Source organism: Onychomys torridus, chromosome X (assembly GCF_903995425.1).
Source record: "Onychomys torridus chromosome X, mOncTor1.1, whole genome shotgun sequence".
Taxonomy (NCBI): Eukaryota; Metazoa; Chordata; class Mammalia; order Rodentia; family Cricetidae; genus Onychomys; species Onychomys torridus.
Window position 1 is genome coordinate 122,925,529 of NC_050466.1, and position 20,387 is coordinate 122,945,915.

The following is a 20,387-nucleotide window of genomic DNA, read 5'->3' on the forward strand; positions in this document are numbered from 1 at the left end:
AAATTTACAGACATAGTCTTCCCAAATATCTGAACTGGAAGAAAGACTAGAGACCATTTTCTCTCTCCCTCCCCATTGTATAATGAGGGAAAGCAGCTCAGAGAAAGGGAAGGGAGTTACTTACTCAAGCTCAAGCATCAGATTGGTGGCAAAGTCTGGACTCGAACCCAGATCTTCTGGATCCAAATCTGACCCACTCTCTACCACCTCGAGCTGTAACTCCTCCAGGAACTGTGCCTCCTCCCCAGGCTCTGGGTCCTCCCCGAGCTGGGGCTCCTCCATGAGCTGGGGTTCCTCCAGCCTTTCCACCTTCATTTCTCAGATGCACAGGGAAACTTTGGTTGCCTGGCTAGAGTTTTTTTTTTTTTTTCTGTGTCTCCTCTTTTTCTTCTTTCTCCTCTCACTCTCTCCCTGCAGCTTCCTGGCTAGGGCAGAAGCAACTGGAAACTCTAACAAACTCCAAAGAAAAAGTGCCCAAGGAGCCTCAGGGCCAGCTTAGGCTGGCTCTGCTGTGGAGGTAGGAAGATGCTCCCTACCCTTAGTCCTGAGTGCCTTTGGGGGCTCTTGGGCTCTGAGGGAAGACTGGAGCTCCTGAGGCAAGTGCTGCCCTCAGGATCTTCTGCGGAGGCTGGGCCAGCTTCCTAAACTAACTCCCAGACTAAAGGGGAGGGCCGGATCCTCCCGGGGAACCCAGACAGAGGCTCTGCCAGCCAGCCCCTGTGGTTGGAACTTTCAAAAAGACCAATGTTTCAGCAACTGATTTCTTTTCCAACCCGAACAGCAAGCTTTTCTGTCCCCTCTGCATGACTGTGGCTGTGGCATGCAGCCCCGGCCTGAACAGAAGAAGGATTCTAGGGCTGGGGCTCCCTAACACCCAAACCACTGGTCAATTCCATTAAATAAAATCAAATTTTAAAAACACGTTTTTGGCATTTGGTGGGCCTGAAGCTGGTCTCTTGGCATGGAGATGTTGTGTACCTACTGGGATGGTATGTGCACAGCCATTTAGAGATGAAAAGTTGGAAGATCATTGGATCAGAGAATCAGGAGACATGATTTCTATGTCCAGCTGCTCACTAATTGGCTGTTCAGTTTGGGGCGGGTACCCACCCCACTTGTGGCCTCAGTTTTCTCCTTGGTAGTGGGAGGGGTCAGACCAGATTATTGAGAAAGTATCTACAATTCTAAACCTCTATGTTCTGTTCAAGGTACAGAAGATAATAGCAGCCAATCTTGGGAAGAAAGTACAGGTCTCAAAGATGCTATCCCCAGCTGCACAGTGCTCTGAACTCCTTCATAAATTGGCTAGTAATCACAGGAAGGCAACCCTGTGCTTATGTATGTTTCAATTTCTGATATAAATGTCAAAGCCATGGCTCACCCACTCCCAACCCCACACCACCACCAGCAGGAGGGAAACCAGAAGTATTCTTAGTCCTTTATACCTAAAGGTGAATGGAGAGAGAGCTAGCCTAGTTACAGAGAAGGCCTGCCAGATTGGATTTCAGTTGTGGTTCTGGGCAGGAGAGGGTTTGTGATTGACAGCAGATGGGGAGGAGTCAGGCAGAGAAGGATTTAGGGAGAAAGGAGGCAAGGATAGACAGATAATGTTTTGTTCTTGTGCCACATAAGATGTATCTAATGCTAATGAAAGGATACTGAGATACTGGTGCTTTTCTAGGAGTGTCCTCTCTCTTCATTCTCCTAATCATCATTTCTAAATGATGACACCAAGGTCTGCTGGAAAAACTGACAAGCTCACAGTTATGTTAGATGATTGTCCATTGAATGGGAACTGCCTATGTCTCATGAACACACAATACCTGATGACCTCTGGAGCCACTTGGTAGTCCACTTTTGAAGGCTGAGTAGTCCATTGGTTTCTCAGAAGGGTCAGAACCAACCAGTTTTCCAAGAAAGTGATGAAAGAACAGAAAAATGGGGTACTATCTCGCTGGGACCTTAGATTCCCAGGACCAAGCTACTTGCTCTTCAGCACTGGACCTAACCTGTAGCCCAAACAAGGTAATCTTAGCAAAGCTTCTCACATTTAAAGCGTAAAATGAGGGGATAGCGTTTTTGGAGATGTGACTATTTCTTGTGAGTGGGGGGGGGGGCGGCAGTTTCAAGTGCAATTTCCCTTTATTTTGAGATAGCGTCTCATGAAATCCAAGCTGTCCTTGAATCTACTAATAGATAAATGAGCATGACCTTGAACTCCTGATCTTCAGGCCTCTACCTCCCAAGTGCTGGAATTATAGGCATGTACCACCATGACCAGCCCTTTGATATAACTTTCATCATGTTAGTCCTTTATTCACTTCATTGACTTCCATCCTGTTCATCTGGCAGCTAATGAACTCTTCGAAGTCTTTAAGACACATTTTTCAGCTGATGGGCCGCTGTGACACTCAGAGAATCACTCTCCCTTAATCAAGGCTATGTGATCTTGGTAGTGAGAAAATTTCCTTGGGGTGGGTTGCTCTTGTTTGACAAGGCTTCAGTGAGCTGCAGGAGATTCAAAATCCACTTTTGAGGGCAGTAATGTTGAGTAGGCTCATTTTTAAAAAATTTCTTGCTACTGATTTTGGGCAAAACACACTGTGAGTCACAAGCAATTCCTAAGGTTTTAAGAAGGCATTTTCTTTTGCAGACTCTCTACTCCTAGGTGAAGGCCCCCTTATCCTGTGTTCTCCAGCTTCCTGCCCCTTTCTATGATCAAGTGAACCAATATCTTAATTTGTGTAATTATTATTTGATATCTATCCATATTAGTAAATTTTAAGTTTCCTGGGGCAGGAAATCTGGCATGGTTTGCTCTATCCCCTGCATCTAATTTTTGTCACGTGCACGAGGAAGAAGTCCTTCTTCCCATAAGCACCTGGGATAGGCAATCTTATTCCAGTCTCCAGAATAGAGTGAACTTCCAAATTAAGTGTAGGGGATGGGAGTGCCCCATTGATATTAACTTGCTAAGAGACAAGAAAGCTGATGGATGCTGGAAGGGGCCTTAACAGTTTCTTAGTTCATTTCCACACATCACTCGGTCATACAAGAACATATGCTAGTTGTGATGACTTGCGTCTAGCGGAAATTTAATTGATACTCTTTCAAAGATTGATTTTTACTATTTTTAATTTTGTAATTATGTGTATTTGTGTGAGTGCAGGGCCCTGTAGAGCCCAGAGGTGTCATATCCTCCTGAAACTGGAGATACTGGACATTGTAAGCTGCCCAACATGGGTGCTGGGAACTGAACTGGGTCCTCTACAACAGCAGTACAAGCATTTAATTGCCAAAGCATCACTCTAGCCCCACACATGACACTCTTATTAAAAATTGCTATACATTTTTATCTCGTATCATCTGCTTTCCTTTTCTTTATAAGTTCTTGTTCTTTACCTACTGCTTTCCTCAACTGTCTGTCCCCTGCTGGCCTTATTAAACCAGCACTCTCACTCTTTTATGCAGCTATCCATTGATAGCACCACACCTGCCCCATACTGGCTGCTTACAGACAAGAAGTTCCCTCTGCTATCTAATCTTAGTTGTTCGTGCTTAGTATAGGCCTTTTTTTCTCTTATTCTGTCCCTAGTCAACATATCTCAGCTGGGACTTTTCTTATATTTGAAAACCAACTTCTGCCTCTTGATTACCCTCCACTTTCCCACACTTAAACTTCTGTTAAACCAATGATCTTAGTTCCTTAGTTTTGACAAACAGGTACCCCCAGTCCCAGGTTTACCTCCTACTGGCTCTGAAAGCCCTGTATCCCAGTCCTGACCCTTCACAATCTGATTTCCTTTGGATCCCATTGAGCTTTCAACTGTCACCTGCCTTTCCATTGTGATGAGGTCACTTCTCTCAAAGGAAAGCTATGTGGGGCCCTTTGATTAATTTCCGTACCCTCCTCAATGGTGTAGTCCCCCTTCTCCTCTATAACCAGGTTATTTTTTTCAGCCCAGGCAAGTATCTGACATTACCTTAGACCCTAGAATGGAGTAAAACCTACAGTGCTGTGCCCAGTTGCCTCTATACAATAAGAATCACTTATAGTTCACAAGAAATATCTCAAAGGAGAACAAAACAAAACAAAACCAAAAGAGCCCTCCCCTCAGTTGTTTTTTGTTTGTTTTATTTTGTTGATGTTGTTGCTATTCAGTAAATAATTTACAAAATCAAATTTTCCTCCCCCACAGGCTATACCCACTTTATCACTGGTCCCCAGGGCTAGCCTTTACACATTTCCATACTGTCAGGGACTATTTTTTTTAGCAAAGGATGACATTAAATGCTAACTGCCTCATGGGCTTCAAACTTAGCTCTTCCACTTGTCAGAATGTTGTTATTCCTCCTGCTTTGGACCTCCTGGCTACTCACAGCCTAGACATATTTCTAGGGGTGTGAAAACTATCTGCATGGTATTATCTGAAGGTTTCATAGAAATCCTTTTTGTCTGGACATGTCTTCTTTTGGCCTGTGTCTGATAGTTAGAATTTCAATACTAGAGATGTATTTCTTTAGTACAGTTACCATTCCTTAGCAAGCCTCTTTGTTATACTCTTCTCTCTTGGTAGTTTGGAATTTATATATTCATTACCACCACCATCTGGTTTCTGCCTGACTCTCTCAGATAAGATCATGCACGCCTTTTGTGCATTTCCCATTGTACCCTCAGTGTCTGACATGGAGCCTAGAACATGAAAGATGTGCATGTGCAATGAACATTTCTTGTCGAATCAGTTCATGAACTTAAATGTGAGTTCTTCAGACCACTTGTTAGAAAGGATTGTGGGCACAGGTGTCCAGGACATTGACAGGGGTAGACTCTCTAGACTCTACTAGAAAATAAAGATAGAGCCGGGCGGTGGTGGCACACGCCTTTAATCCCAGCACTCGGGAGGCAGAGCCAGGTAGATTTCTGTGTTTGAGGCCAGCCTGGGCTAACAAGTGAGTTCCAGGAAAGGCGCAAAGCTACAGAGAATCCCGTCTCGAAAAACAAAAACAAACAAACAAAACAAAAAAGAAAACAAAGATAGAATACTAACCTTAAACAATACCTTCCTTGCTCAGTTGACCTGAGGCTGGTTCTTTTGCTACTCTAGTTCCCTCTCCCTTCCTGCCAACTTGAGGCTTCCCGCCTTTCTTAACCCTACCTGAAGGCCTTCATTTAGAGAGCATCTGAGAAAGAGTTTTCTGCTGTGTAAACAAGCCTAAAATGACATCCTAGAGGGCCACCAGTCTTTCTCCCAGAAAGAATGAGCAATTTTTACACAGATACATGCACGCACTCACGCGCGTGTGCATGTTGGCACCCTGATACTACTTACTTAACTACCTTACCTCCTTCTAAAGGGTCCTTGTAGAGATGGAAGCTGAGATCCAGATATGAAGCCACACCCCAGGCTCTTCTGGGGCTTGCCCTCTACTGTATACCTAAGCTCAATCTTCTTGCTTCCAATGGTCATAAGACAAAGGTATCTTCCTGCTCCCATTCTCTAGATGCCTGTCTCTATGCAGAGATGATAGCCCAGGGTCCTGGGAGGATATCAGGGGCTAGCTTGTTCTGAGTCAAAAAGGAACAGTGAGGGACAGTGTTAAAGTAAGCCTTTCTCTCCTGCTCTTGAAGCTTGGTAACTCTGGGTTCCAGCCCAGGAAGAATAAAAAGTGTTCCCACCCCAGGCCAGCCCCTTCCTACTAGGATTCCTGCGGGGCTGGCAAGCTTCTCCTCTCCTCTCCCAACCAGCTAGCCAGCCAGCCACTAAACACCTGCCAAAGCCAACCCATTCGTTAAGGCTCTGCTGGAAGCTGCCGCCATAAAGAGACTCTCCCTTCCTAGTTTGCTTTGGCACAACCCAGGCTCCACTAAGCTTAAGACCTTTCTCTCAAGGAGCATAGCCTCAACTCAGCTTTTAGAGGCCTGCAGCCTGCAATGCTTCCTTGCCCCTAGTCCTTGGTGGCAGCTGCTCTACTCCCCAGGGCCACACCTTCAACTCTCCAGACACTGGCCTTGGCCTCTGAATGCCCTGTGTCCTTTACAGTGCCTTGGAGGAAAGGTAGGCATTCAATAAATCCACAGCCAGAGGTCACTAAGTAGCAGGCCTTTGGTCAAAAAAATAATAGATTGATAAATTGAAGTGTTTGGTGGTTCAGTATAAGGCTGAATGAGGTGCTGCCATTATTCATTTCTCTGTGCACCTGAGCAGGCAGATTAAGTACTCTGAAAACTGAGCAGTTCTTATGCTTCCCTTTTTCTTTTTCATCCCTTTCCTTTTCCCCCTCCAACTACGAACCAGGGGAGAGGGAGGAGTGACAAATTAAGTGCAAAAGTGGTGGGGTTTACAGTTTCCCTTGATTCTGGCTGTAATGTGCCTTCAGAACTTGGAATGCCCAGCTTTCTTGAGTCCTGAGATAATGGTCATGGGCTTGTCCAAGAACTCATGAGTACGCTCCCTGGACGCAGACTATGTCTGCTAGTAATTTCCAAATCACTTTTTAAAAATTTGTTTTCCTGCTTCTCTCTTTTTCTTGGACTAGAGAGCAGTCAGTCTCCTCAGCTAACCTCAGCCTGCAAGTCACTTACCTGGTGGCAACATGGTGGAACAGGCTGGGGCAAACACAAGGGAGGAGAAGAGGAGGAGCTACAGATTTAGTCACAAACTTTGAGTCAATGGAATATTAGATTGATAGGGATATGTGCATTGTATATAGACTTGTTTATTGAAGAAGAAAGTCAGAATCTAGCAACCCTCACTTTACTAGCGCGCAGCTGTACCAAACTGGTAGGTAAAAAGAAAACTCCCAAACAAAACAAAACAAACAAACCTAAAACTCATTGTGAATTTAGGGAGGCCTGGAAACTAAGAGACTTCATGGGAAATGGACTGGAGATTGGCATGTGAAGGGCTTTTCTTTAAATGGTTCTTCTAGCTTCAGGTACATCTTTCTGCCTAATGTCTATCAAACTACGGTATCCAGAAAAGTTCCTGACCTGACAATCAGATAAAAAAAAAAAAAGAAGAGGGACTTTCTGGGGCCTGTTCTGAAGCCCCTTCATACACCATCCCTTCAGTAGTGCACTATTAGGAAAAAGTAGCAGTACCCCTGCAAAATGACTTCAGTCAAACCAAATCCATTCCAGCTTGCCTGTCTGTTTACATCTACTTCTAAATGTGGGACTAAAGCGACTCACACCTTGAAGTCTGGCATTTACCCCTGAGCCAACTGTTTGCATCACATAGGGAATTGCAAGATTTTCCTTGGAAAGTATAAGCTCCATTTAATCCTGAAGCAGGCTTCTGAGTGCCTGGCCTTGGGGAAAGCCCACCACAGAGCAAGCAGAAGCTTGATGTCTCAGTAACCTGGCATTATTACATAAGGCACTGCATGAGATATGAGTCAGGCCCCTGAGGCTGGCATAGGCCCAGCCTAGTTTGGAAAGTGAGGCTAAACAGCAGTGTAGGGGAGGTGCTAAGGGGCTAAGCTAGAATGCTGTCACTGGATCCACTTCCCTCCACTCACCACTCACTCTCTCGTCCTCAGGGATAGCTGGAGCCAATTTCTGGCATACACAGCTCAGAGAAGTGGGAATCCCTACCAGACTCCTACATTGTAAGCGGTTACTCTCCATCTCCTCTGAAGAGAAGACAAAAGTAAGTAGGTTGAGACGGGCGGCGGCAGCGCTTGCCTTTAATCCCAGCACTCAAGAGGCAGAAGCAGGTGGATCTCTGTGAGTTTGAGGCCAGCCTGGACTACAGAGTGAGACCCAGGAAAGGCACAAAGCTACACAGAGAAACCCTGTCTCAAAAAGAAAAAAAAAGTAGGTTGAATACTCAAGGCTATTTTGTGAGTAAATTCTTCCTTTGGGGAAGGTCACTGTGATGCTTTCATAGGCAGGGGATGGATTTCAGGCTTAACCTATCTAAGAAATGTTACTCCCAAGAAAGGAAGGCAATAACACACTCTGGTCATCACTGACTGAACCTCCTTCCAGCCCTTGTTTTCTCTTGGACTAGAGTCTGCACACTGGGGAGCTTCTCATTGAGTCTCATGTGTTGGTTGGGACCTTACACCTCTTACAGCATTTCCAAAAGTTCACTAGCTACTTTGAGAAAAATTCCTAGCCAGAAGGTACAAGTGAACTTACCTTGCTTGCTGATAAAATCATCTCCTTCCTAGCACAGCATTTGGGAAAGCTTGCTTTCTGCTCCTAGTTTATCCCTATTCCAACTCCTTAATTAAGCAGGATTTCAGCATGGAAGGCAGTAACTTCCAGAAGCCATTTTCCCCAGGCTGACCCCTCACTGGATGAAGGTTGCTAAAGGTGAGGTTTAACCTTCAGTCCTTTATAGGGCTCCCACTAACCTAGGCGATTCCATGGAAAGCCTTGGTTGCCAAAGCTCTGGCATAAAATGAAGCCCTAACCCTTGCCCCATTATTGCAGGCATTGGAACAGCACAATATGTCCTGAGTCATCATTACTCTCTTCATCTCAAAAGGAGATTTCATCTTTCTGACCCTTGTGGTCATGGAATGCTCTCCCTTGAGTACACTGAGCACACAAAGTGCCCCTCAAATTGAGCCCAAGATTTGGTCTCTTTCAGCACACTGGTTTCTCAAGGGCTCAAAAGACTATTGCATGACACCAACCAATTTGTTATGTAAACTCAGCCAGCCATGGCAGATTACAGCTTTGCAGTTATCTTGAGGGATGCCTTACATAAGAGGAGAAAGTTCAGGTAGGAGCAGACTCACGATGAGCAAACAGTGCAATGGCTGCCATCATGTTCAGACACAGACAACCTCATCCCTTTCAAGAAATTCAGTTGGGGCTAGTATTTTGTTGTGCTCCATCATTAAATGTGCCCAGAGACCCTGGTAACTTTGGCCAGACACATCCATCTCCATTTATCTAGACGTCTTGGCCTTCAGGAGTGAGTCTGGAAAAAAGCCAACACTACCTGGAATTGAGAGCCTGCCAGTTTATCTGGAAGTACAAATATAAGCAAGGGTGTTAACTTCATTCAGGGAGGGAAAATAAGGTCACCCTGGAAAGAGTTATTTTCTAAGGTATGGGCTCACATAGGTCCTCTCTGGACCAAGCTGATAAGAAGATAAAATTAATGCCCCCTTCTGACCCTCTTTAAGAGCTGAACCTTCCAGGCAGACTTCTTGTGCTTTCTTGTTTCTTGGTGCCTCACATTGTAACAGCCCACCCAACCTGGCCTTTCATGAATCCTGCACCCTCTCTCCACTTCTGTTCTCTAAACTTGGCTTTTCCATGTCCCATTCACACTGAATTTTACTTCCTATGAGCTGTCACCCTGTCCTCAGATGAGAAACAATTTCACACAAGGAAGTAAATGGCAAGTATGGCTACGAATAAGTAGTCAAAATTTTTGATGAAAAATAGGTGAAATACCATTCCCAGGTATATACCCCAAATAATTGCAAACAGCTACTGGAGCACATACTTGTATAGTGTTAACAGCAGAATTCCTCAAAATGGCCACACAAAGTAGAAACAATCCATGTGTCTGTTGACAAATGAATGCATAAACAAAATGTGTTATAGCAATAAAATGGAATATTATTCAGTCATGAAAAGAAGTGAAGTACTGTTACATGTTACAACATGGATAAATCTTGAAAACATCATGAAAGAAGCCAAACACAAAGGATCATATATTGCACAACTCCACTTATATGAAATAACAATAGGCAAATCTATAGACATAGAAAGTACCAGGTTACAAAGGACAGGGGAGAGGAGAGACTGGGTATGTTACCACTTAGTGAGTACCGTGGTGAAAATGTCAAAATTTACATTGCAAATATTGGACCACTAAACACATAAGATATATAATGTATATGCACACAATATATACAACACAAAGCTACTCATGTAATAGTGGGTGGTAGTAGGGCAGTGAGCTTACTCATCAGCATATGGACTGGCTTCCATGTACTTGCCTGCCAGTACATGCAATTCACATCTGTGCCTTGGCAAAATGACAAATTCTTATATGGTAGGGTTCTCATGAGGTATCCAAACCCTTAATGTTAAGTTTGCAAATGCATTTGTATTTTTAATGGAGGCTGTCCCTTAATCCAAGAGTGCCTATTTTGTGTCAGACTACTAGACACTCAGGAAATAGTTATTTTAAATTACTTTGGGCCAAGGAAGGACTTTCGAAGCCTGATACCAAAAGCAAAAATCACAAAGGCAAAGAATGACAGGCTTAACCACATAGAAACTCAAAACCTCTCTATGACAAAGAATCCTGTCCTTGAAATCAAATGGTAAATTAATTGACAAAGGATTGCAGTCTCTAGCACAGGGTTTCTCACGGTGTGGTCTACATACCACTGATTCTATAGGAGAGGAGTTTCAGATGGTACAAGGACAGAGTTGAATCCTAAACAGTATAAAAATTTTCTTGGAAAAAAAACTGATCTCTAACTCTTCCTCCAGCTCAACAAGCAATCAGAAATATTTGATATTATTTCCTGAGATTTGTGTATGAGAACCCATTGGTAGCAGGTCAGCTGACAGGTGGACTCCTAGGAATTTTGGAGCTGAAAGGATTTAAGATTCAGAGTATTTGGGATGACACTGAGCAGGTATGCTCTGGGACCAAAGGCAGTTTATGGTTTATTTAGCCAGGTGTGATGGTTCATACCTGTAATCTCAGCACTTGAGAAGCAGAGCCAGAAGGATTATATATAGTTCAAGACAAACCTGGGCATGGTGAGTTCCAGGCCAGCCAAGATCAGTGTGAGTTCTAAGCCATCTTGGGCTGTATGTGAGACACTATCTCAAAAAGTACCTTAGAAATAAATTTGAGGTTATAAAAACAGCAATCATAAAACAGTATATTGCCAGTTACCTTGTCAGTTAGCTACACCTAACAAGTTAGGTAATTAAATTCATTCAAAGTTTTCATTTAAACAGCTTTTGTTTGTTTGAAATACTGCATTTAAATTGGAAAATTCAGCAAATTGTTCAGTGTACTCTATCTTCCTCCTAAACTTTCTAGTCTTCAGAAGCATAGTCAAATGATAAAGTGAAGTCTAATAATAGTGTGACGAGCCATCAATCACAGTTTCCCTGAGACTGTCCCAGTTTGAACATCAGAGTCCTGTGTCCCATGTAAGATTAGGATAGTTGGACATACTGATAATTTGGAAAGGTTCTGGAATAACATTTTTCTTTGCTTCATAGAGAAAAATTGTAGTGTTCTATGCACCTCTTTAGTGTTAGTGCTTTTTTCCTTTTTTAAAGACATTCAGTAGGCTCCAGAATCCATGATCTCAGTTGGAGCTTTGGCATTGCTCTTCATTGTGTGACATAGGGCAACTTACTTAATCAAGCATCAATTGCCTTTTTGTAAAAGTGAAAATCAGTGCTAATAATACCAGTTTCATTGGGTTTGTATAAATACTAAATGAGATTATGCAGATGCTATTCTTGGTATGCATTATAAATGAACAATAATTGTTAGCTATTAATCCTCTATGGTTATTAATTATATTACACAAGATTTAAGGGATGGTGTTTAAAACATTTCTTCTCCCTACTAGTCTAGAGGTACCATTTATATACCAAAAGGCTGCATACTCATTCTCACTGATTCCGATAAGTACAAACACTCCATCAGAACTTCTAACATACTATTAGTTAACACATGTGATTAAAACTGAAAAAGAAAAATCCACATTTAAACACCTTCATAAAAATTTTTTAGCACATGATCAGTTGTGGGGTTGGAGAGATTGTTCAGTGGTTAAGAATGCTTGGTGCTCTTGCAGAGGAACAAAGTTTTGGTTCCTAGCACCCACATCAGGTACTTCATAACCACCTGTAGCTCCAGCTCCAGGGGTTCTGATACTCTTGGCTTTCATGGGTACCTACACACACACACACACACACACACACACACACACACACACACACCATCCATAAAAAGTTTAAAAACCTTTTTAAAATAGGTTAAAGTAGTGAAATCATTACCTCAGAGTACACCAACAATTAAGTAGTTATCCATAATTACCAGAACAAAACAAAATAAAACAAAACACCACTACTGTGTACTGGCTGCATAAGTGGAAGCCAAGGAGAAATCAAGCAAGTAAAACACAGCCCTACCCTCAGATTGTTTGCACTCTTTGTTCCAAGAAAAATCAAGGCCTTACTGGGAGCTAGGACAGATCAAACCCAATGAAACAGATATATATCAAGAATGTACCATGTCTTCTTCCCAAGAATGTTGGAGGCCTTGAAATAGAAGAATTTGCTACAAAATAAGGGGCAGATTGGCTTCTCCAGTAGGAGATGTGGCCTTGAAAAATGATAGTGGAAGCACGCCTTTAATTCCAGCATTTGGGAGGCAGAGCCAGGAAGAGCTCTGTGAATTCAAGGCCAGCCTGGTCTACAGAGTGAGTTCCAGGGCAGGCACCAAAACTATACAGAAAAACCAAAAAACCAAAAACAAAAAAACAAAAAAAAAAAAAGGAAAATGATGGTGGAAAACACTCAAACAGGGACATGAAATGTCTTATTGTGAATTGGAACAAGAGGTAAAATTAAGGCTGGTTTATACAGGTAGAAACCCAGGGAATCAAATGAATCAGGAAAGCAAATGTTCATATGGCAGGCTGTCCAGCCTAGCTAGACATTGGAGAAGGCCCATAACCAGCAATAACTTTCTTCTAGTTTGCAAAGAACATGTCATTCTGTGCAAAGCCCCAACTGAACCTGGGATCTCCAATACCAATCATTAAGGAAAGAGTGATTTATCCTGCATTAATTATTAGGTTCTTACCAAAGGATTCTGTTACTCACTACTGAGCTTCAAAAAGCCTGGTAGTCTTCTGGCTTGTTCTGAGATAGCAGCATAGGACACTGACTGAATGGCTTTAGTCCCAGAAGACATTGTGGTCAGGTGCATATCCCCCTAGTTTGTTCTTTTCCTTATACAGTGCCTTTAATATCCCTATTCAGTAGCATTTCTAGGCTTTGCTAAGAACCAATTACCAAAAACTGGTGTTAGTGAAGTAGATGACAAAAGGTCTTTCAAGAAACCCAAGCAATCAGGACACTACAGAGGTGTGACAGAAAGTGAACTCTGCAAATCTCAGCAAATCTCAGTAAATGTCAGCCTTACACTTCACTCATCCAGGTCAGACCCTCCCAAGGCCTAGAAACAGAAATCACCCTCTCACTTCGCCAAAGACCTACAGGAGCCCTTGCTTTCCCAGTTGAAGCAAATGCAAGTGCTCTCTCCAGGTTTCTCCCCCACTCCCTCACTTTTGCCATGCTCTAACTGAGCTACGCCAGCAAGCAGATCATTATGACCATTAGAAGCCAGTTAAGCATTGTGCTCTACAGGATTTCAGCATCTGTGGGCTGAACACACTTGCAGTAGTATTTAATCAGAAATGAAGATTCTCTTGAAACCTATTCTGTTTACCTTGGCTTTATTTTAGACCATGAAATAATTTGATGCCTAATGTGAAATAAGTGAGAAAATTATTCAATGGCATTGAAAAAGCCTCAGAAAAACAACTTGATATAACAATATAAAGACATCAGCCTTGCTTGTCCCCACCAGAAACCCCTGGGGCTACAGTGAGGAGATAGTGGTTTTGTATTGGGACGAAGGAGGTAAACACATTCTTAGCAGTTAATAGGAGTACCTCCTACATTTCTTGGTAGTTTTTAAGATGTCCTATTTGAGTTTCACTACCATGCAAGTAATGAATGAGTGTTCAGCACTTCTTTGGGCATTTCATCACTTTGGGCACATTATCTGCCCAAAGATAGAAAGTGCCGTACAGAGAGTAGGGAGGTCAGATAACTTGCTCAGGCTCATACAAAAAGGTAGAAGCATGACTTGTGCTACCACCCAGGTCTCCCACAGCAGGGAATGTTGTTGCACTTACATAACCTGTGTCATTGAGCAAGCATAAAATCCACCCCAGTGTGCACATGGGCTCATACACACACACACACACACACACACACACACACACACACACACACACGCACGTGTGCACATGGGCTCATGTACACACACGTACACACAATGTCACTAAGAACACAAAACTTATAGAAGGGTTTCCTGAAGTTCCTGCCTCTAAATTATCTGAGTTTTAAGTTATTAATACCTATCTGGGTTATAAGTTATTAATACCAGAGTATGTCGTTGTTAGGGATAGCAGGTGCCGTGGGCATTCCCATTGTGTTTATCTCCTCCGTTCGTCCATTCTTGCCTTCAGGTTTTCTAGAAAATCTGATACACACCCAGACACAGGTCTACATGGAGGTGGATTCATTAGCCCTCCTGCCATACAGAGGTCTTGAAGCACTTAAAGTGATAATCCTAAACCATTTTTTTCTGGGGTTGCTTTTCACTTGGATTCAGAATGGAAGGCTATAATCTAGAGTGGGCCAGTCCTCCCCATTCTGCGTCTCAAAACTTCTCAGAGGCTTCTATTTTTCCCATCCTTCACCCTTGATCTTCCCCCATCAGAAGCCCACTTTGTTAATGACACTTCGCTTGTCCTCATTGTCAATGCCACCCAGCAATTTAAAAGTCCTTCCAGTTTCAGCTCCACTGAATAGGGTGGAACTCAAATTCCAAGAGAACCTCACAGCCGAATTGTCTGAAGGACTATAGAAATTCCAAGAGGGGGCACCTACAACTCTTTCCAACTCATATGGAGTCATCCCATCTTCTGGGCCCTAGTTTTCGAGCCACCATTCAAAATACACTTGCACCTGCTAAAATTCCGAGCTCTGTGGGGCTGTAGCCAGCCAAAAGGTTCAGTCATGGTAGCCTACGAAGCCGACACTCCCCCACCCACCGCCCCTCGGGAACTTCGTGGTTTGCCCCCTCATCAAAGGTGAAGATCCAGCAGAGAGAGGCGGAGGCCGTGTTCCCACCCCTTCTGGCCAGCTACCCACCTGTGGAAGAAGAGCAGAATGGAGAGCATGGTCTGGTCGATGTTGCGGTTGCAGATGCCCTCGTTGATCAGGTAGCAGGGGTCCCGCAGCACGGGCTCCAGTGAATCCTGCCGCATTATGCTGTTGATCTTGTCAGTGTTGAGGTTCTCGAAGATGAGCTTCTCCTGCAGCTGCCGAAAGTTGCTCACGGTGGGGCTGCCCGGGTTTTCCCCGCTGCCGTCCTTCTGGAGGCTGCTCCGGCTGGCCAGGTCCAGGCAGCAGTTGCAGCAGTCGAGGCCGACAGGTGAGCGGCAGTCGCTCTTGGACTGGGCCATCTTCTCAGGCTTGGCGGCTGCCTGATCGGCGAGGTCAGGGGCGGCTGGCAGGTGCGCACCCGCCGAGCTGGCCTTTTGGGACTCCAGGGTGCCTGGAAATGACAAGCTGTGAGAAGAGTTGGAAATTAGCGCCTTAAAAAAAAAAATGCCGGGACACCTTCAGTTCGGGGCCCCCTTCTGGCTGGAGCGCTCAGGGTGCGAACAGAAACAGCTGGACAAACAGCTCCCAGCGGATCCCTTGGGCTCACTTCCTCCTCCTCCTCTCCCCCCCCCCCCCCCCCCCCGCCGCCTTGGTCTGGCCGCTCCCCCCTCCACGCCACCCCCGCCGCCACCTCTCCCCTCCTTCCCCGGAGGTGCCACACGCGCTCCCCCCCCCCCCCCCACCCCCAGCGCTGTCCTAAGTTTCCCAAGTGTGAGCATGGCTCCGGGCGGACCTGCAGCCGGCAGGAAGGGCGGCCAGAGAAGGGAGAGCCCTGGCGCGCCCTCACGGGCTTCTCTCGTCTGGCTCGCGGGCTCCGGCTGACTGAGCGGTGCCAGGAGCCCCCCGAGCGAGTGTGCGAGCCGCGCGCGAGAGCGAGCCCCCGGAGTCCGTCCGTCCGTCCGTCCGTACCGGGCCGTGACAGCATGTAAATGAGCCCCGGGGGGCAGGCGGAGGACGCCCCGCCGCCGCCGCCGCAGCTTCCCCGCTTGGGCTTGAGAAAGGGGGGGGGGGAGAGCGCCCTCCCCACCGGCGCGCTCAGTCGCCCCCTCCCCTCCCCTCGGCGCCCACGCGGTCGCCCGCTCGCTCGCTCGCTCGCACCGTCGCTCGCCGGCTCGGCTGGCTCGCACGCTCGCCCGCCCGCCCGCCCGCGCTCCTGCGGAGCCCGCCTCAGCGGTTTCGCTGGCTTGCTGGCTGGCTGGCTGGCGCGCGCCTCAACACCGGGTGGCTCGGGCGCTCACCGCGCTAACGTCCAGAGCTCCAGGAGCGCGCGCGCCGCTCTCCCCGGCGCGAGAAGGAGAGAGGGCGAGGGGGGAGGGCGAGGGAAGGGGGGGGGAGGGCGAGGGAAGGGGGGGGGAGAGAGCGAGAGAGAGCCGCCCGCGCCGCACAGGTCTCCCGCTCGCTGGGACGGCAAATGGTGCCAGTCCTCGGCGCTGAGGAGCTCTCTCCTCCTCTGCCAGGACGGCCAGACGCGCCCGGGCCTTTAAACGGGGCGCGCCACGCAGCCCCGATTTTTTTTTTTTTTTTTTTTTTTTTGTAAGTAAGTGCTGAGAGAGCGAACGGCCCCGGCCTCCCCTCGGCCAGCGACTCCAAAAAAGTGCTAGAAAAACACCACACGAGTCCCTTAGACATGCCCCCCCCACCCCACGCCCCGACTTCAAACCCCCAGCCACACGGCCCGACTCTCCGTGCCCGTCTCTCCTCACTTGTCGTCGTCGTCCCCCCCTAACTCTTGCGCCCCGTCCCGCCGCCCGCGCCCCACTCGACGCCATCTCCCTCGGGGTTCCGCTGTCTGGGCTGCGAGCTTCCCCCGGGCCTGCCCCTGCTCCCTCGCCGCCCGCCGCGCCGCTCGCCCGTTTCTTCTCCCGCTCTTTCCGCTATGTCTGTCACGGAACGTCTTGGCGTTCTCCAAGTTTCTTTACTCTTTCTCCCGTCTTCTCTTCACTCCCCTCTTTGCCCTTTCGTGGACTTCTTCCCTCCCCCTCTAATTTCTGGCCGCCACGCTCTGCTTTTTCTCGGAGCCTCCTTTGACCCCCTCCCCGCTTAATTCCTTCCTTTGACCCCCCTCTCCTCTCCTCACGTCGGCACTCCCTCTTTCTCCTCACTCGTCTTTTGCTGGGGTGTTTTTTGGTTTTTGGGGGGTAAACTTGTTCTCCCGCCTTTCAGAGCCCCGCTACCTGCTGCTTCAGGTGCTCTGGCTCCTTGGCTCCTTCGAGAGACTTCTGCTCCGCAGCCCGCAAGCAGAGTCAGAAGAGGAGTGATGCGTCCCGAAATGGCGGCGGAGGGATCTGGGAGAATAAACCCCGAGCGGAGGTATAGCAAAAGGGCAGATATAGGGGTCAGTCTGGTGACCTGGCTTAGTGCCCCCGCTGTCTACAGGAGCTCCAGGGACGCGCTAGGTGATCAAGCAGGACGGCTCTGAGGGTGTCTGAGAACTTAGAATATGTTGAACGTGAAAGATTGAGCAATTATTGATTCTTGGAAAAATTGAGAAAACATCCAAAATAATCACTTTTGGTATAAAACTCAAATAAATTTTTATTCAGCCCTACTCCCTTACAATCCCCCCCTCCGCCCCCTTCATTCGCTTCATTCATGAACCCAGGACATTTGAAATAGAGCAGTATATACTGCCATCTTCTGCCCAAAACCAGAACTATTTTCTCTCTGGGCGTAAGTTTTGGCGCTGGGAGACACTACAGGTGCCTCCTGGTGGAAGAATCCATTGGGACGCCAAGTCTAGGCAAGAGTTGCTGTGTTTCAATAAAAGTGAAGTCCCAGTTGCCTGAACCCTGGTAGACTTGAGTTAAATACATTTGAGATTCCCTAGCCTACCGTGGAGGAGCACATCTAAAGTCCCAGCTACTTGCAAAGCAGAAGCAGGAGGCTTGCTACTTCCAGGCCTGCCTGAACTAAATAGTGAGACTGTCAAAAACAAAACAGAACAACAACAACAAAAAGCCGAACAAAACTCAACCCAAGCCAACCCAACCAAACAAAAAACCAAACACAAAACAACAACAACCAAAACCAAAACCCACCCCAAATAAAACCAACCCTCAAGCCAGACCTGTAATTAATTAGGAGCAAAGTGCGGCCAACTAGTTCGTGTTCTCCAGTCCTTGTGGCTGTTACATGGAGCCCAGAATGTGAGTAATTGGGGAAGGCGTTACTCTGAGCTGTAGTGACTAGAAAATCCTAACCTTGCTGTATTTCTGGCTCCTGAGAGGATCCCAAGACCGAGGATGGAAGAGGCCACGGCAGCTGTCACAAAAAGCAGTGTAACTGAGAGAAAACCCCTGCATCTTCAGACTAAGAAATGTCTATTTTTTCCCTTAAAAGCCTGTCATGTCACGTCATTTTACTACATTTCCTTCTTTCTCTCTCTCTCTCTCTCTCTCTCTCTCTCTCTCTCTCTCTCTCTCTCTCTCTCTGTTTTTCGCGACAGGGTTTCTCTGTAGTTTTGGTGCCTGTCCTGGATCTTGCTCTATAGACCATGCTGGCCTTGAACTCACAGAGATCCGCCTGGCTCTGCTTCCTGAGTGCTGTGATTAAAGGCATGTGCCCCAGGAGCCTGGCCTTTCTTCTGTTTTTTTAAATCTTCTTGTATAAAAGCCAGAGGAGGTAGTAGAATATAAAATTTCATCTGCATTGTGTAGACTTATAGCCTACTGAATTGTTTTTTAATTACAGCGTTTATTATTTTTTCTTCTTGTTTATAATTATTTTATGTTAAATGCTATAATAAAATATATTGCTAGTTCCAGAAATGTTTATTTGCACTTTGGGAACAACTAGGCCTTTGCTTCTGTGTTTGTCTGAACGCTCTTATCTTTGTGTATAACCTTGGGATGAGGCCCTGGTGGAAGTATTTCCTTCTTGGCATTTGGCACTGTTAACTTCAAGATTTTTGTCCCCTTGACATTTTCCTGTTGTAGCCCTTGTTCTCGAGAAGTGTTATTAATAATTCAGTACAGCTTTGCACACCATATCAGGCTGATCAAGAGCAAATAGAGTTGAGATACAGAAAAATCTAGATAGTAGAGAGATAGAGTTCAGAGAGCAGGCATTTGTGTGCACACAAGCCCAGCTCGTGTTGACAGACTGCATACCTCTGTGAGGGAAGGCCGACTGGACAGGGCCCCCTTGGCTCTCCTCTGTGAAGCCTTGCTTTACTGACATACAGTCAGGTGGAGAGATTCCAAACAAACATTCTTGCATAAACTCGGAAAGCAGGAGTCTGGGGCACTAGCAGACAAAGATGGTGGCTTTTTGAGTAGAGCAAAAAGGGAGTAGAAGAAACACCTCTTTCTTGGATGGAGTCATTCAACAGCCATTTACTGTGTGCCTGTCTTGTTGCAGGTACAGAATTAACAAAGATTCAGAGGTAAATAAGATCACTCCAAAGCTCCCCAGAAGAATTCCTGGTGTAGCTGGAAAACCAGATTTACAGACAGACAAAATACTACAAGTCAAGCTGAGTTTGTTGTCACTGGCCTGAAACCTTTTTTTTTTTTTTTTTTTTTTTTTGGCGGCTAAGGCAGAAGGATCACAAGTTCAAGGCCAACTTGGACAATTTACTGAATTTCTCTCTCTCTCTCTCTCTCTCTCTCTCTCTCTTTCATATATGTGCACAAGCATGTGTGTTAAGGGTTGAGGATATAGCTCAGTAATGGAGTATTTGTCTAACATGCATAAGGCTCTAGGTTCAATCCCCAGCACCTTAAAAAAATGAAGAAAAGGGGTTGGGGATTTAGCTCAGTGGTAGAGCGCTTGCCTAGCAAGCACAAGGCCCTGGGTTTGGTCCTCAGCTCCGGAAAAAAAAAATGAAGAAAAGAAAACAAGAAACAAAACCCAAGGCTACCACTACAAGTGGGGCATGATAGGCACTTAGTGATTTGTGGGCAGGCAGCAGCATACTCTGGAGAAGGTGGAGCTGGTTTTACTTTGGGGTGGAAGGGCAATCCACACATGTTCTTTGGTTGATTTATAGTAAGGATACATCCCAGTGAATCCACCATGAGCTGAAAATATCATAAATAAAACATGGAATTGCTACACTTAGTCCACTGAGCACTGTAGCTTAGCAAACACAGCAGTCCATACAACCTTCATAGTCTTGTGGCTTACTGGGAGCTACCCATCATTCAAATCCTATGTTTGAAGCAGAGTTTCTACCGAATACACATTGATATTTGCACCACCATAAAACATGGAATTTGTAAGTAGAATCATTGAAAATTAGGGACCAGTGGAGAGAGGCCTGTGGGTGAGAATAGTGGGTATGTTTGGATCTTGTGTGAATTACAAAGAGTTTTGTGTTACTAGAGGATAAAATGGAAAAGACAGAAGTTGAGAGTTGGAAAGGGACTCAGAGCTCATGTCTTGAGGGACCCAGTATAAAGCA

The 20,387-nt window shown here is 45.9% G+C and overlaps 1 protein-coding gene across 3 annotated transcripts in view; it reads right to left on the minus strand.

Moving 5' to 3' along the window:
* Tsc22d3 (TSC22 domain family member 3) overlaps positions 1 to 16,259 on the minus strand; it is a 60,689-nt gene extending 44,430 nt beyond the window's left edge. Inside the window, exons 1-2 of one of the 3 annotated variants that reach the window (XM_036175042.1) lie at positions 16,222 to 16,259; positions 14,969 to 15,388 (exon numbers count right to left, since the gene is read on the minus strand). In XM_036175042.1, coding sequence (XP_036030935.1) covers positions 14,969 to 15,282 — 314 coding nt within the window. In that variant the 5' untranslated portion in view covers positions 15,283 to 15,388; positions 16,222 to 16,259. Of the gene's footprint in view, positions 1 to 14,968; positions 15,389 to 15,716; positions 15,934 to 16,081; positions 16,133 to 16,221 lie in introns of those variants that run through there. The other 2 variants (XM_036175041.1, XM_036175037.1) reach the window with 2 other exon arrangements.
* Positions 16,260 to 20,387: the final 4,128 nt, after the last annotated feature.